At 40.8% G+C, this 17,370-nt stretch overlaps 1 protein-coding gene across 1 annotated transcript; it reads right to left on the reverse strand.

Moving 5' to 3' along the window:
- Positions 1 to 8,258: 8,258 nt before the first annotated feature.
- On the reverse strand, positions 8,259 to 16,967 carry Adamts1 (ADAM metallopeptidase with thrombospondin type 1 motif 1). Its single transcript, XM_047564590.1, has 9 exons — positions 15,836 to 16,967; positions 13,959 to 14,305; positions 13,481 to 13,613; positions 12,954 to 13,121; positions 12,202 to 12,491; positions 11,780 to 11,966; positions 11,498 to 11,670; positions 10,381 to 10,556; positions 8,259 to 10,248 (listed from the first exon to the last, which is right to left on the reverse strand). The coding sequence occupies exons 1-9, from the start codon at positions 16,554 to 16,556 to the stop codon at positions 9,549 to 9,551; spliced, it is 2,895 nt and encodes a 964-aa protein (XP_047420546.1). The 5' UTR covers positions 16,557 to 16,967; the 3' UTR covers positions 8,259 to 9,548.
- Positions 16,968 to 17,370: the final 403 nt, after the last annotated feature.

Below are 17,370 nucleotides of genomic sequence, written 5' to 3' on the forward strand. Positions count from 1 at the left end.
AGGCAGCCTATTTCAATTTCAACTCAAAGTGCCACATTTATGGTCTGCTCTTTCCTTGACCTCTTGACCTGAAGTGATCTCCTTCTGTGTTTCTGAGCTCACATTGTGCACACAATTCATTGGATTCACTTCCTTGTATTGTTGAGTTTTTATCTGTATATATTTTATCTCCAGTTGCATTGAATGACCTATTTTGTGAGCGTTGGCTTAGTCCCTAGAACAGCATCATATACAATTGTACCCATACTTGTTATGTCAGCAGAATAAATGACCTAATTGCCTACCCTGCAGATTTATCTTCCTTATGATAGTTTTCTTAGGAAAATGTTAAACTGGTTTCCTTCCTTCTTTCCCTCTCTTTCCTCCCTCCCTCCTTCCTTCTTTTCTTGACATATATCACTTGAAGGATTATATTTCAGAGGAACAATGATTGAACTAAGCATTTTCATTATTTGTTCAAAGGGATTAATGTTGAATGTATTAAGAATTGGTTATTTTTTAAGTAAGTGATGTTTTTCCTAAAGATATGTTCTTAAAATATAATTGACCTTTCTTGCTACATACAACCTTTGGAGTTGGAAATTCAATTCTTTAGCAGTTTCTGTCAAATATTACTTAAAAGTAAGCATTTGTTTTAGCACTACTAGATTTTTTTTCTTTTGGATTCTGAATAAAGATAAGTGTAATACCTAGCAATATGAAGACAGATAAGCTTACTATTACTGATGCTCTGTACTTAACATTCACATTTTAGATTGCATCTTTTGGTGGTTATTGATAATTAAAGATGCAAGAAAGAATTAATGGTGTGCTATTTTTCCCCTTAAAGTCTCATAATTGGTGGATGGCAAAAACCCCTTGTAAAAGATGTTCAGTTCTCTAATTATGGACTGTCAATAATATTTCATTTCATCTGTAATATCATACCATGTAGTTTTCCCAGGCATGCTAAGAATGGAATATTATGATTTCAACTGGGTCGGCTTTTTTTTTTTTTAATTTATAAGACCTGCTTTAAAATTACAACTGTACTTGTATACAACTGGGTAGGATCAAAAGTTTTTTTTAACAGGGGTTCAGTTTTGTTACATTTTACTTTTGAAATGGTTCATTGGAACATGGATGTTAAAGGGAAAAAAGGCAATGATACAAAGACTTTAGGTAGAAAACCAGTGTTTTTCTTTTGAGAATGGACCAAAAAAGGAGATCATAGAGCAAAGATAAGTAGGATGTTCTGCAAGTTCTTTAGCAATGTCACACCTTTGTATGTTGAGATTAGAGGTCAGATTCAAAGTCACATATAGCAAGGTCAGTACTAGAGGTGAAAGTCTCTATTAGCATCACAATAGTATCACTACTGCCTGCTTGTAGGAAATTGTCAGGATATTTTAATTAGAAAGCCACAAGGGTTGACTAGTATCTAATTTCTGATAAAAGTTTCCCTTCTGTTACAGGGAACATTCCAGAACATCTTGTATCTTGCAAAATAGATTTTACTTCCACAGATCTTTAACAGCAAAGGACCCTGCCCACAGACTTGAAGATCTAGTGTTGAAGATCATGTCCTTATTGTTTAGGATGACGGTCTCCTGTCAACTTCCATTTATTCAGAATTTGTTTATCAAGCCAATGGGTGATGTATGTCCCTGGTCTTCTTCCCCTTTCCCTCAAGTACCATTTGGAATAAGTCCAGTTTTTATTTTTATATCTGACATACACTGAGAAGACAGGAGATGAAAGTCAATGCTATTGATTCTACTGCCATTAACAACTTTGAGGAAAATTTTGAAGGTGAAAGGTTCTGGAGCATTCAGAACTGAGCAAACCATCTTGAAATAAATGAAAAGTCAGAGGAATATTTTAAAGCCTCTCTCTGTCTACAGATGTTCCGCCCTTGTGTTCTGCATGTGGTACACTTCTCTGCTTCTAGGCAAAAATGCAGTGCGGAACTGAAAAATTCTCAGCCCACTTTAAAGAAGGAAAATAGGAGAGAAACTGTGCACATGACCAATCTAACACTTGTAGAAATCAGTGATCTTTGATCCTTGCCCATTTATTTAACTTTTCATCTGAGGTCTCACTCTGTACTTAATTTTCTTCCTCTCTGTGCAAAATAGAAGTTCTAGGACCCTGGAATATGAAACAGTGAGTCTTCAGTAACTTGGACTTCTGGTGCACAACTTGAACACTGCCTTATCATTAATTCCGATCTTTAGCTACTTTTGTAACCTACACAGCTGTGGAACAAAGTGACTTAACACAACGTAACTCAGTGCAAACCTTGTTGATCTCTTAATCCTAAAAGTCATGGGAGTTCAAAAAGGTTTTGAACAGAAAATGATATCTTTTGTATTATTAAACATGAAGGAAGGAATGCTCTGTGTCTATGCTTTGGAAAGAACATTGCAAAGGAATGCAGCTCTCTCCCCTTAGTAGGCAGATGTAGCCCTGGAGGTGGAGAGACTTCAGGAAGGACTTGGTGGGTGGCAATGGGGAGACAGATGCAGGAAGATGCTAAAGAGTTTTCTATGCAGTGCAAGGACTTGCCTGTGGACCACAGACAAGAGGAGGCTGCTCTGGAAACTCCTAGCTCCCTACTTCTGCAGCATCTTTTGAATGAGAAGTCTGAGGGAAGATCTCTTAGTCTGGGTTCAGAAATAGAATGTAGTTTCAAAAATATGGATCTGGAGTTGAAGAATTAAGAGTACAACTTCAATAAAGATTATTGTAATAATGAAAATAAATTGAATTAAAAATCATTTTATTCTGTGTATGCTAAAAAAATGATTGTTGTAATATACATATGCACAGGACTGATTCCAGGGGCTTTGATATGACTCTCATCAATTTTTAAATATTATTATAATTGTTTACTAACATCATTTTAAGCATTGCATATTTGATACCTGAATTTTAATCTTGTCTAAATGTGCACTCTGGTTATTAGTCTATTGAGCATTGTTTGTTAAGTATATGCAGATTTCTTTTTCAATTATCTCTTTATGTCCTTTACCCAAGTTTTTTGTACTTATCTATTCCTATGAATTTTTCCTACAAAACAGGTGGCAACAGTATGTATTTCATCTTTAATGAAACTTTTTTTTCATATTTTTAAAAGATTCTTCTAAAACATGCAAGTTTAATATTTTTTACCCATCTTGGTTGTGTAATAAGTTTCATTGTTTCTGAGTTCAAGTACCCTCTCTCATTCAGAGATCAGAAAAAACATTTCTCTACATTTACTAATACTTCTTAAGGTTTTGTGATAGTTAATTTTATGTGTCAACTTGATTGGGCCATGGAGTACCCAGATATTTGGTTAAACATTATTCTTGGTGTTTCTGTGGGAGCTGTTCTGAATGCAAATAGCATTTGAATTAGTAGACTGAAAGAAGCAGAGTACCTTTTCCAAAGTGGCTGGGACTCCCCAGCTCAGTTGAGGGGCTGAATAGGACCAAAGGGCTGAGTAAGGGAGAATTCACTCTTGGCTTTTATTTATCTTTGAGTTGGGACAGCAATTGTGGACTGCCCTCAGACTCAGATTCAGGTTGTTACTATTGCTATATTTTAGCTCTCCTGGTCTCCAATTTAGGGATGCACATCTTGGGATCTCTCAGCCTCCATAATCATGTGAGTTGGTTCCTCATAATAATCTATTGATTGACTGATATAGATATAGATCTTCAATTGGTTTTGATATAGATATAGATCTTCAATTGGTTTTGTTTCTCAGGAGAACCCTGATGCTGTTTTCATTTAAACACATTAACCTACTACATATCTGAATTTGAAGTTGATGAATGGTCTGAAAGAAGACTCAAAATGCATTGATTTTCAAATAAAATTTGTTTCAGGGATATGTTTGGAATGATCCTTTTTGCTTACAGATTTATGTTATCTACTTTACCAGAGTTAAAGTTACAAAGATTTGCTTTGGGATTATTTTTCTCATGCATTAATATAATTTTTCAATAATTCTACAAGTATCCCTTTTGTCTGATTATAATTTGGTGGATTTTCAAGTCAGATCAAACAAGTCTCATATTATTACTCCTCATTTCCTTAGTTACTTAGTTATGTCTCTCTGTCATCCTCCAATTTATTTCTTCAGATAAACTTTAGAATTATGTTTTCAGGTTCCCAAAATTTATGAACCATTTGCTAATGACTGGAGTTTCACTACATCTACTCATTATTTTATATCAAAATTAAAAGTTTACAAACTGGGATCAAACTTAAGGAAATGTGCACGTCTCTTTCCTTTACTTGAGTCTTCTAGTCTATAAATTTTTTCAGTTTTTCTGTTATATGTGGCTTATTCCTACCTTGAGAGGGGCGTTAAAGACAAAATAATTTCTATTATTATTCTTTATATATTTAAAAGTTTTAAATTTATAATAAATGTTCTATTACCTTGGGCACATTTTATCATGGATGATAACTTTAATCCACAAAAATGTGAATTTTTTTTCTTAGCATTTTTCCATCTTAAATATAATTTGCTGAGACCAGAGTCTATTCCTATTTTGTGTTTGCCTGATAGGTCTTTGTACTTCTTTGTAAAAAAAAAAAAAAAAAATGTTTTTAAGTTAGTTTCCTATTACTTAAGTCACTGGATGTTACTTTAAGCATATTATTAATAGGAAAATTTAAACCATGTATTGTCATGATAATGATGTCATTCTGTCATCTTATTTTGCATTTTTCTCTTGATTTATTAGTCTTTCTTTAAAATGTACATTCATTTTTCATAATAAAACCTATTTTTGTGTACTTCATATTCAAGAAATATCATTCATTTATACCTAATTACCAAGTTCAAGAATAATATGGTATTCTTTGATAACTTCCCAAGCAAAAAAGAAATGCCTGGCCCTCTTTTATAATGTTGTCAATGATATATACTTTTATCCTTGAATTATTAAAATATTTTTCATTATGTATCCTCTTTTTAACTATTATTTTTACATTTCCTGTTAATTTTGAAACCTCGTTTTCAACAATTGTTTATATTTAGCTATAGGTTTAACTGGTTCAATACTAACAAGTCTGAATTTTCCGTTAGTCTCTAAGTAGAGTAAATTGCATATCTATGTTGCACAAAATATCCACTTCCACTCCTACTCAAAACAAACACAAAAAGGAGGAAAAAACAAACAAACAAACAAACCTTGGAGTCATCCACAGTGATTTTCCTTTCACGTCTCCATTGATCTACAAATCTCATCTTGATCTGCAGAGTTTGAGCACTTTTGTTTCCATGGCTGTTACTCTAGTTCAGCCCATCCATATGTCATTCATTGTAATTATTGCAATGGGATCCCACAGGTTCCTATCTGGTCTCCTCCTATAATCAACTGTGATCCCCTGCTCAGTTGCTGCCACTGATCCCCATTTCACTCTAAAGAAACCCAAGTGTACTTCCTACTATTTTGGACATATTCTCTGCCCTCTACTAACCCAACCTCCTCCTTTTATGCTTTCCTCTGTTCCAGCCACACTGGTGTCTCACTGGGTCCTCTAGCAAGAGGGGTAAACAAGTTTACTGCCATCTGTGGTCATCATCCCACTATTGTAAGCTCCTCCCTCTGAGAGTTGGTCCTTTGAGTCTTTCTGTTTTCCATCCAATTATCTCCTTGTTTCAGAAGCCTGACTGGATTACTCTACATGAGGTTGTACCTGCTACCTCCTTTCCACGCCAGCAAGTGAAAGGTTAGCACTTTCTCTGAAGAGCAACAGAACATAAAACTCTAGTAATCCTAAATAAATGGAAACATAGCTAAGAAAACAAACTAAATTCCAAACAGTTATATTGTAATTATAGAAACTTAGCCTTAAATAAAGAATATGTGATCAACAGAAGGAACTGTAAAGAAAAGTTCCATTTTCTGAATTATGGAGATAAAAGCACACTGAGCAAAACCATACTAGAAACTCTCAGGACTGGGGTCAATGGAAAGGTGGGAGGGTGGGAATGAGTGGGGATCATGTATGCTTCCATATTTCTCTATGACTTGTCATGGTCATGGCTTAGTATATATGTGCTACTCTTAAAGAAGGTACAAATCCTTTACTTGCTGGGAAAACTTGATGAACCAAAGAATCTTCTCGGTTTCACTGGCCTCTTTTTCTTCCTGCCCATGTGATGAGTTCATCATGTCACAGAAATATGTAGACAGCAGAATGGAGCCCTCTTTAGGGGGAGAGTTTTGGTCAATTTTCTTATACCAGTAATATTTGTTTTCCTTTCTTCTGGGAAACTGAAGAGGTTAGAAAATTGTACCCATCATGTATTGTTCCTAAGTCACGGTAAGAACTATTGTGCCCTCAAGAAGGTAAACTCCACAAAGAGCAAGTTAGAAAACAGTTTTGCCCATTGTTGGTGAAATCTCTCCTCCAAATATTGTGCTTGACAGGTGAGATGCTAAAGAAAGAAGCTGTCCCTTGCATATTCCAAAAATAAGGGTTTGATTTAGAATTCAACTTTACCCCAGCTCATCATCTACACCTGCAACTGGAGACACCACTGGAACTCTCCACCGCTAAGCAGGTGCCTAGTCAAGCTCTCAGGACTTAGATGTGCTTTGAACTCAACTTCTTTTGCTGCCAACATCATCTGTTCAGACTAGTGATAAAAGAAATCTCACCAGCAGAGGGCTGAAAACTAATACGGCAACAAGAGGAAGATGTATGACATTTCCTTGTACTGAGAATAAAGGGGATGGCAGAAAACCTTCTGGACTGTTTCTATCTCTTCATATTCTGAACTTGAGATTTGTTACTTACTATATCAAATCAACCTAAGTCTCTTAAGAAGAAGAAAAACACTTTGGTGAATGAGGAAAGATCCCAAAATGACTCCTTTATAGCACAGGTACTTGTTGGAGGTATATAAATTATCTTCTCTCAAGTAGCACGTATAGTAAACAAGGATTGGAGCATTTCATGTGTGTGTGTGTGTGTGTGTGTGTGTGTGTGTGTGTTCGTTCTCCATGTCATTACTACAGGGATGTGTGCAGTACTAATGTAAGCAATTAAATTATCATGATGGAGATTGCTGGTGCATAGGGCAAATCAGGTCTCTGAACTACATGAACAAAATCTATTAAAATGGGACAAAGACTAGTTCCCACAACATGAGAGGAGCTTGACTTTTTTACCTTTTGATACTATAGCTAAGGGGTACTAATGCAGTTAATTGGAGATTAGCAGGACTCTCTCCTTCCTCACCCCACTTTTTGCACTAATACACTGGACTCTTGAGAATAATCCCTTCCAATGCTCACAGGACACTGCATAATTGTGGGGATAACTTAAAAACTCATCTGAAGCTGAAGGGGGCATGTTATTGTTCTACATGAGAAAAATTATTTTTAAAAGAATGAAAATGTGAAGTTGGAATTGTCTACAGTGAACTACACCATTTGTCTCACAGTAAGTAAACTGCATCAGTAAACAGCAAGTTAAGAAAGTAAACAGCAAACTGTTTCCCCAGACCAATATAGTTACTTTGGAAGCAATCTGAATTTCTAAAAAGCCATTGATGTACTGAAAATATATGGACTTACAAAAGGCTATCCGGAAAGACCTGGACTTTCCAAGGTCTCCAAAACACCTCAGGTATTCCTGATAAGCAAGCAAAACATTGCAGGGCTTGGTCCATAATGCATGTCCAAGTGAAATTACTGAGGCATTATTTTCTACTCAAGTTTAAATACTTCCACATAATTTCACATGTGATATCACTCTGAAGAAGAGGTAAAAATTCAAAATGTATCCATAACCCCAACCTTTTTCTATTTAATTTCTGATATACATCAGAGGTTGGCCATCTCATCCCACAGAACAAACCTGGCCCACCATTTGTTTTTGTAAATAAAGTTTTATTAAGACACAGCCATGCCCATTTACATATTATTTATGGCTGCTTTCACACCTACAATAGCCTGCTGAATAGCTGTGACAGAGATGTTATAGCCCATAAAGCCATAAATATTTACCATCTGTCTTTTTACAGAAGTTTGCCAACCACTGGGGTATATGATTAGAAACATTAGTAGCCAACTTATCACTAATGATACAATAAATTCCTTTATTAACAATACTACCATAAACCAAGGATACATAAAATATGTCATTAGAACTAAATCTTATTTTCAAAGAATTTAAGATAGTTTTCTTCAGAGCCAATGTTTGTCTCAGAGGTCCTTCCACTTCTGAAAATATTTCATTTCCACTTCAGAAAATAGACACGCATATCCAAAAGTGTTCTTTTATTATTTCTAGTAACATATATTGTATAAATACTCTATTTTTATATGCACTTTTACAAAAGCGATATAACTTAAAAGTTTTATCATTAGAAATAAATGTATAAAAATAAATATGTTATTATAGGCATTTATTACAAACTGTAGCCCTTCTTAGAAGGAACACACAAACCAATACTTATAAAGTACATATATAATTTATAGTAACACATTTTACTATATACATATGGAAAAAGTAATATTATCTCTTGGTAGAAGAGCTGAACAGACATTCACCAGGATACGACTGTTGGACCAGCTGCCGGGATGGACCCGCTACCCCTCAGCAGCCTCCCCACCACGAGACAAATGATCTCAATGTCCCTAAGTCCAGGGGACAATATTCTTATATGCTCCATTCTCGTTCTGGCATTACATCCTTTTGTGTGTTCTTAGTGACTTTCTTAAGACACAATTCACTTTTCCACATCCACATTCCCACAGTCGACTTACATAAGGAAGAAGGTAGGTCAGAAGTACCAAACTCATCATGTCACCTTGAGTTTTTTCCAGCACCTAGTACTTTGCTGCTTTTGTTTTTTTGTTTTTTTGTTGCTTTTGGCTTTCATAGACTTGATGCACTCTTAGAAATACATGTATTTTCTTCCTCAAAATGAGTGACACAGGTAAAGACTGAGACGGTACATGAAGGTAGAGAAGGAGCCATGTGTCATATGCCACAGTTGAGCCTTTCTCTCATGTTGGACAATCTGAACTCTTCACTCTCAATCAAAAAGATGCAAAAACATTCTCTGATACCATAGCAGCCATAAGCAGTGCTAATCAAATATCCTCTTTGTACACCTTTCTCCCCGCTTTGTTAGTGAGGTAAAGTAAGCCATGTCTTAAATGAAATTTCATCTTTTTTCTGCTTTTCAGTCCCAGCTTGCATGGTACAAAGTATTTAATCAGTACCAGGAAGCAGGGCTTAAAATATAGAAATATTGGCTTATTTCGACAATTGTTTTTGTAATAGATGTAACAAAAGAAATAATAATAATAATGCCCTGGGGCTTTTTCATGCTATATCATTGCTCACAGGTTAATAATCCTCATTAACTAACCTATCAAATTTGTAACTGGCAGGATACTCTCATGATCTAACTCCTATCTACCTCCACACTCCCACCTGACTGACACACCTCACTGGCAACTGGCAAGATACAACGAATCTCTCCAGCATTCTTATTTCAGTGTGCCAGTCCTCTCACACTGCCTTTTCCTCAAAACTGACACTGCTTAACTACATTCTGCTATCGTGCAAAAGTCTATATAATGCTTAGGTTTCTTTGAAGGATCGCAGCTCTCATGAGACAACACCCCCCCATCATGGGACAGACACTTCAAGGTTCTCTTTTTGTAACCCTTCCCACAAGTCTTGGAACATGGAGACCATTCCCCCAGCTGCCAGTGTGGGCAAGGCATTTCCGCACAAGGTCGGGTGCTTGCTGGTTTCACCTCCTTTGCACACTCAGAAGCAGGCTGCCCGTTAATGTCCCGACATTCCACCGGTCTTCTCTGCAAACCCAATCCGCATGACTTAGAGCATTCACCCCACTCTCCAATGACCCATTCCGAAAAAGTAGGGATAGCATTGAAAGATTCCTTCTTCTTCTTCACGAAGTAAGTGTATTTAATTTTGGGTCGGAGAGCATTGCCCACAGTGAGAACCTGGATAGTTAAGGGCTCTTTGAGTGGGCTAAAGCTGCGGATTCTCTCCAGCGCTGCAGAGGAGCCGCTATACCACAAGACCATACCTTTGTATGTAATATCTTGCTCTAAAGTGGACAAAGTAAAGTCACCGTTCAGGATATACGTGCCGTCAGCAACTCTGATAGCAAGAAAACTGCCATTATTTCTGGCTCCCCTCTGATTCCGGTGTTTCACATCAATGTTCGTGGCTCCAGTGGGAATTGTGACAATATCATGATACCCAGGTCTGCAGGCAAGAAATACAGAGATAAGTCTCTTATTCACTGACTGATTAATTGATTGGACTCATTTCTAATCTAATTTTCCCCAGTCCCATTTAAATTATGAGGTGTCTCAGAGGATGTATTTTAAAACTTACTTGGCACTAGCAATGGATCCTGATATTTTCTTGCATGTAGATCCATTTCCTCCACAAATACCACATTTGTCAAACTTCTTTTTGGAGTCTATGATGTGATCACAACCAGCTTTTACGCACTGTCCTTGCACACAGACGGAAGTGGAGTCTGGACTACATGGAGTACCATCTACAACCTGCAACAAGGAAGACCGTGTCCAGCATCACTCATTAGCATTACCGTGTTATGATAACTACGCACATTTTTCTTGACTACATTTATTAAAATAATATTTTCCATACACATCATATACTTTCCTTCTCTTTGGCTGTTCTTTCAATGGGATGTATAGACTTTTGAAGAAATTATAGATCTTTTTTTTATTATTATTTGTTTAATGGTCTGTCTTCCCTACAGCTAAGATCAATGAAGATCCGTGCAGGTCATTTTGTTTACTCCTGTATCTGACAATAGACAGTGCTTCATAAATGATTCATTGAATATTGAATCTGCTATTTGGGAATATTTTCATGGTCTATAATACTAATAACACATAACAGTCTCAACCAAATTAAATTGCAGTTTTTACTTTAGAGACAGAATTATCCCCTTGGACAAACCACAAAAGAAATGATGCTTTTTGTTCAATATATGTGCTCCAACATATAAATTACCAATGCTCAGACTTCCATTTTAATAAGCATGTTTCCACAGGTTACTGCTAGTTACCCAGTAACAAGTTCTCTGGATCGTGTCTAAACTATTGTTCAAAACTACTAGTTGCTGTGTTAACACTTAATTATTTAACAATAGTTACATGTAAAACCTAGTTATACAGAGAAGATCTTGATTTGCAAAGGGTTTTCCCTTTGGTATATAAAGGACTATTGCTAAGCAACTGTAAGGATCTTAAGTGCTGAATTTAAGTTTCATTCTTAACTGGAAACAATAAACTCAAAGCAGACAGTTGCTAATGCATTTGGCAGAAAACAAGTCTGAATTTAAACTTCTTATTGGCAGGTAAAACACCTGCTTATATAACAAGTAAAGAAAGTAAGTCGAAGGGTGCATGAAAAAGCAACAAGTCAAGACCTTGGCTCTTAGATGGGGAAAAAAAATGACTGTGAAAGTATCTACCTTGGGCTGTAAAACGAAGAAGTAGCCGATGCCTTTGGCTTGACAGATGAGCTTGCACCTGTCTTTTGGGGAGACGCCAGCGTACTTGGGAGTCCACTCCACCACAGGCCCACTCCCAAAGGCTTTTGAAAACTCATTGTGTGCCTCACACTGTTCCTCCCTAAAGGTTTTTCCTGGAAAGAGAATGACATGAGGACATTATCAGTTTCCGGCCTTGAACTGCCTGCCGTGGGCTCATCTTGTTTACCCCATTTCTGAAAGCGGAAGTTCACTGCTGCTCACCATTATTATCTGGACAGTCCTCAACGTTGCAGGACCTGTAGCGCACTCGTTTGCCTTCACAGTACTTCCCGCCATTCTTTGGGACTGGGTTGTCACATTCCCTTATTGTATACTGAACTCCTCCACCACAGGTTCTTGAACAATCTCCCCAGGAACCCCACGGTCCCCAGCTTCCATGAACTGGAGCCTAAAAGGGGACACAAATCATTAGTGTCAGAATTCTCCAAAGAGACCATTTTAGGGAATAAAAGAAAAAAAAAATATGAGAAAAAGAATGAATTCCAAAGATAAGCTATCTTGCATTCTTCTCTGGAGGACATAGATTTGGGTATTTATCTCAGCAAGAAATCTTTAAGCATCACTTTGCTTTTTCACTTCTCAATTTTAAAGAGGTGTAAATGTGTTTTGGTGGAAAAACTCACATCAAAATGCTTCTTGTCTGTCTTGTTCACACACTTGCTGTTAATACACCATTTCCCTTCGCCACAGCTGGTGCCATCGGCCCAGGGGAAGTGCTTGGTTTGGCACATCAGAACCCCAGAGGGCGAGTTGACGTTGCACCACAAGGTGGCGCATGTGCTGGCTGGGTCTGGACAGTGTTTAGACTCCTCCCCAAACATGAACTGGCACTGCCGGTTGACATCATACACAGTGCCAGGGAGATCGGATGGGAGCCGGATGGGATTCTGGGGCTTGTCCATCAAACATTCCCCTACCAAAAGCAAAACAAAACAAAACAAAAAAAAAACAATATTAACAAGTCGGTAAAGAAATAATGCAAGGTGTAGATCAGGTTTCCCAAGATATTCATCATATGAAGTACTATGAAGAGAAGTTATCTAAAAACTGCAGCGCTTTGGGAGGAAATGCCAAAGAGATTTGTATTACTACTAAGAGATTATCCTGTATAGGGGATTTCTGGATTAACCATGACAAGATTCTATTATTCTGCTAAAATATGAATGAATGGCCTTTGGGAGATACTCAGCCAGAAACAGTATCTTTTATCAGGAATTAAGATCTGAGTATCTATGATCCTGACAGTGAAATGTAATTTTGAAAGGGAAAAATACAAAAAATAAAAATAAAAAAAACAGAAAAAGAACTTGGTTAACTAGAACCCTATGCGTAAAAGGTTGGATGTTTTCTAAAGAGAGCAGCTCAAGTATCTTACCATGACCATTATCCAGAAATGATGTGATCATGTAGGCGCTGCAGGGAGACCAAGGATGGTTGTGATCCAAATTGGAGAGCATTGAGGCCATCATGTGGGAACCCTGGTTCCCTGCGTTAAGGCTGGCACACTGCTTGGAATCATCATGAAGCATGTTCAACACGTGGCCTAGGAAGCAATCCAAAACCCAGATTGAAATACAGATCACTTGCAACATGATTTTTTCTTCCCAACAGGGATTCATCTGTCTCTACATCATAGAGGAAGAAATCTATTTAGGAGACAATCTATTTTGAACTAGGTCTACTTTTCACTAGGTGTAGAGAAACACAAAGTTCCATATGTCCACAGCTCATAGTATTTAAAGTTTTATTCTAATAAACATGGTCCTATTTGAAACAGTTGAAAATACCTTCTAAGACACGCTGGTACCTAAAATAACAATATAATCTGCATACTCTCCTCAAATTGATATATCGTTTCATCAGTTTGAATTGGGCTTCATTTATACTCTGAAACAAACTTACCTAATTCATGGGCTGTGGTGAAAGCAGCCTGTAAACCATCATCCTCTATGACTGAGCAGCTTCTGCTGGGATCGCACACTGTTCCAACATCAGCTATTCCAAGAGTATCACACGTCTGAGTCCCACATAGGTCCTATAAGGAGTAAAGATCAGTCTCATTAATATGAGCAATATGAACCTTTGAATTTTATTTTCTAGTAGTGTATATGTCTTTACCTACATTTGGAAGCATTTACATTCATTATTGTTGAGCTAGAAAGGCTTTATGTGACTCTAATCAAGACTTATCCTATGCTTTTAAAAGAGAATAATGTAACCTGAGACACTAAGATTGCAGTAGAAATAAGTAAGATGGATCATGTTAACCATTTTTTTTTAAAATTAAGTGAAAAAAAAATTACTGAAATCCTTTTATTCAGTTGGTATAATGCTGACTCCCAAGTGGACAATATAATCATTGACATCATGTCCTTCTCACCTCTCTGGTGAAAAGAATCGCTGTGTCATAGTGCTCTGCATCCCGGTCACTGGGCGGATTGTGCTGTTTTTGCCAGTTGCAGAAGTTCCGCAAAGTGAGCGCAGCATTGGAGGTCACTTCCGGCCCCTTCTGCTCCTCATAGATAACCAAAATCTTCACCACCACCAGGCTAATTGAATTTCGAATGCTAGGGTATTTGTACAACCTGGCTGCCACTGAGAACAAGGTGAGAAGGTAATGCTTTAGATCACTGCCATGGAACTCTGCCATTGACTGGTCCGCCACGAGCATGGTTTCCACATAGCGGGGGCTGGACACGAATCGCTTCTTTCTTATGCTTCCAGTTCCTGTAAAGAAAAAAAGGACAGTTTGCTTTTGGGCAGTCTCTCCAAGAATAGTTACCTCCCCTGAGTATATAAGGAAAGCCTAACTAGTCAAAGCAAATAAAACCTAAATATACCCAGAACAACAATAACAAAAATATTTGCATATTTTTATTGGAAATGTAATTTTTTTAAAGTTTGTTCTCTTTTGCTTTAAATAAAAGACCGTGTGCTCCTTGGAGTGCTCAGGCTATTTTCCTGTGTAAGAGAGCAGGGCTTCTTCTGTGCCTTTGAACTCCTACAAGCTGAACAAGACACATCACCCTACCCAGCTGTAGTAAAATCTTGGAGCGAGGGCAGCAGGCAGAGCGCCCTGGACTCAAATCCTGAATGAGATCATCGGGCTCCACGTGGAAAGCCAAGGGCAGGGCTGGGGCTGCTGCCAAGGGGCCGGGCCTCAGGAATCTCAGCCTGCATTGCTCAGCTTTCTCATTCCAGGGGTCCCCTGGGTGTTCTGCTTTTGCCAATTCCGGGCACAAGGACCACCCACTCTGCTCCGCAGCCTACTACCCCACTCCCATGCCCCACAGAAATAAGTTCCTTCCTTAAATCACCTTTCATTATTTGGAAAAGGGCCCTCCGAGTACTGACTGAGACCCATCTCGCAGGCAGGTCCCAAACTGGGCTATGGCCGCGTTAACTCCTCCCAGGAGCGTAAGAGCAAACGCAAACGGGAGATTCCCAATCAAGACACGTGAAAAAGTTAAAAAAGTAAAGACATCAGAGTGATAAAATGAAAAGAACTGGACAGTAAGCCCTACACACAGAGAGTCAGGAGGCGGCGAGAGGCGTAGCAGGAAAGCTCAGCGGCCACTCACCCTCAACAGTGCTAGAGAGTAGGATTATGGCCGCGAGAAGGAGCGCAAAACGGGAGGCGGGGTGGGAGGCGGGGCAAGCAGGCAAAGACCTCCCAAGCAGGTTTTGCAGAGCCGCCCCGCTGCCGCCAGCCGTCCCGGGTCAGCCTTTTAAGGGGGGAAGGGAACAGAAGCCCACAGAATAGACATCGCGGTAGCGCAGTTCGCCCAGGCTCACGGGCACATTCTGAGGTCACCATCAGTCTTCTGGCCTCTCTGTCTCCGCCCTCTTCTGAGCGCGGACGGAGAGCACGCAAAAACAGCAGTTACAAAACTCAGCGAGAAGCTGCAACCCAAAGAGCACACACAGAAACCCTAACGCGCTCGGCTAAGGTGTAGGAATCGGGTTACAAACTCCCTTCTCAGTCGAAATGTTTTGCTTAAGTCTCCCTGAAGTCGATTTGTCTATTTTTTCGTTGTTCATTATTCGGGAAAATGGAATTAAATGTTCTAGCAGGATTTTATTAACTCACTCTTGGGTTCCCCAACCCCAACCTCAAAACTCCTTTTCTCCACTCCAGGTCTCCGATTTGTCTGCAGACATTCTCCTGACTGCGAGCAGAGTCTACCAAGTCACACTGCATAGAGAAAATGGGGAAAGGGGAATGAATGGAGAGTCAAGTAGGGAAAACTTTTCTACCTGTTGGCTGTCCCACGTATTGCGGCTCCAGGTCTCGCAGAGGCCACTGCGCCCCAAGGTCTTCGCCCTCAAGTTCTGCACCCCGCGAGGGCAGGGTCTCATCGTCCATGACTCCACACTTGGCGCCGCCGCCGCCCCGCCGCCTCCGCCGCAGGAGATGGAACTGTGGCCGCTCGTTCGGCTCCTCCTCGGCGGCGGGGGCGAGGCGTTCAGTGGCAGCTGCGGGCGCCGGCTGGATGAAGAACTCCTCGCCCTGCAGGTAGAAGGCCCCGCGCACGCCCTCGCAGAGGCTGAGGGCTGCTGCCGAGCTGGGATCACCATTCACAGTGCCGGAGTAGAAGCAGTGTGCTAGGTCGCCGGTGGGGTCCAGACGCTGCGCCTCAGGCCCAGGTTTGCGCCCCACAGTCTGGAGTGTGAAGCCTGGCGCCAAGAAGCCGCGGTCGGGCTGCAGCTTCAGGTGCAGCCGCTGGCCAAAGGCGTCTAGGCGGAGGCGCGTGGTCTCCTGTCCTGCGGCGCGCTCCAGTGCGGGCAGCACCAGCTCTTCGTCCTCCTCCGCCGGGCGCCCATGCGCGCCGGGAGCTATCAACAGCACCGCGGCCGCGGAGAGCAGCAGCAACATGGGTGCAGGCTGAGAGCTCCGAGACCGTGGCGCTCGCTCAGCGTCCCCCATGTCGCCGACCGGCCTGTGCCTTCGGGACTCCACAGGGACTGATCTCTGCATCAGAGACTCCGCGCGATGCAGCACTCAGAGCGAGGGGGAGCTGAGCTGAGCTGGCCCTGCTCTGGATTGTCAAAGTTAACAATGACTTATTCTTTGAAAGTGAGAGGAGGACCGGCTACAGCCGAACCTCCCAGTCACTTAGAAGGCGCCGAGATTCTGTCGGCGCGCGGGAAGTTTTTCTTCCAGCGCAGAGTTGGAAGCACCGCACGGTGGGCGCTGTGGAGTGGCCGCTTCGGGAACAAGAAGCGCTCTGCGGCGCCTCCGGGGCAGGGGGCAACTCGAGGATCGGTGCCTGGCGCTACCCTTCGTCCTCCGCCTAGGTCGCGGTACTGCTCACTCTGAGCAGGACTCTTGCCTCTCCGCCTGACTGTGCGCTCTAGCTTCGCAGTAAGCGCTTGGCTCGTAGAGGCTTTCCAGCGAGTGCAAGAAACGGGCAGCCCCGGCCGCCCCTTTATAGCCCTGGAATCAGCCCCTCCTCCCTCTTGGCCGCCTTTCCATCCCAAAGACGCCGCCCCCTGAGCTCAGTCGGTGCTAAACCGCGCTCAGCGCCGCGGGCCCCTGGCGGGGGAAGGGGCGCCTCCCGCTGGCTTAGTGCCACGACTCGTCAATCTGGGGGCGGAAGACGCAGAAGGGGCGCTGTGACCGGCACTTTGTACAGCCCGGGCTACTCCGGGGAGAAAATTCTTCCTTCCACTATGTCTGTCCCCCGCAGACTTCCTGGACCACCCTGCCTTCTCGCAGCCCCTCCTTTGCGGGAACTCAGTTCCCGCGCTGGGCTGCAGCTCCCAGGAGGGACGGTCCGGGTGGATAGTTG

This window comes from Sciurus carolinensis, chromosome 9 (assembly GCF_902686445.1).
Source record: "Sciurus carolinensis chromosome 9, mSciCar1.2, whole genome shotgun sequence".
NCBI lineage: Eukaryota > Metazoa > Chordata > Mammalia > Rodentia > Sciuridae > Sciurus > Sciurus carolinensis.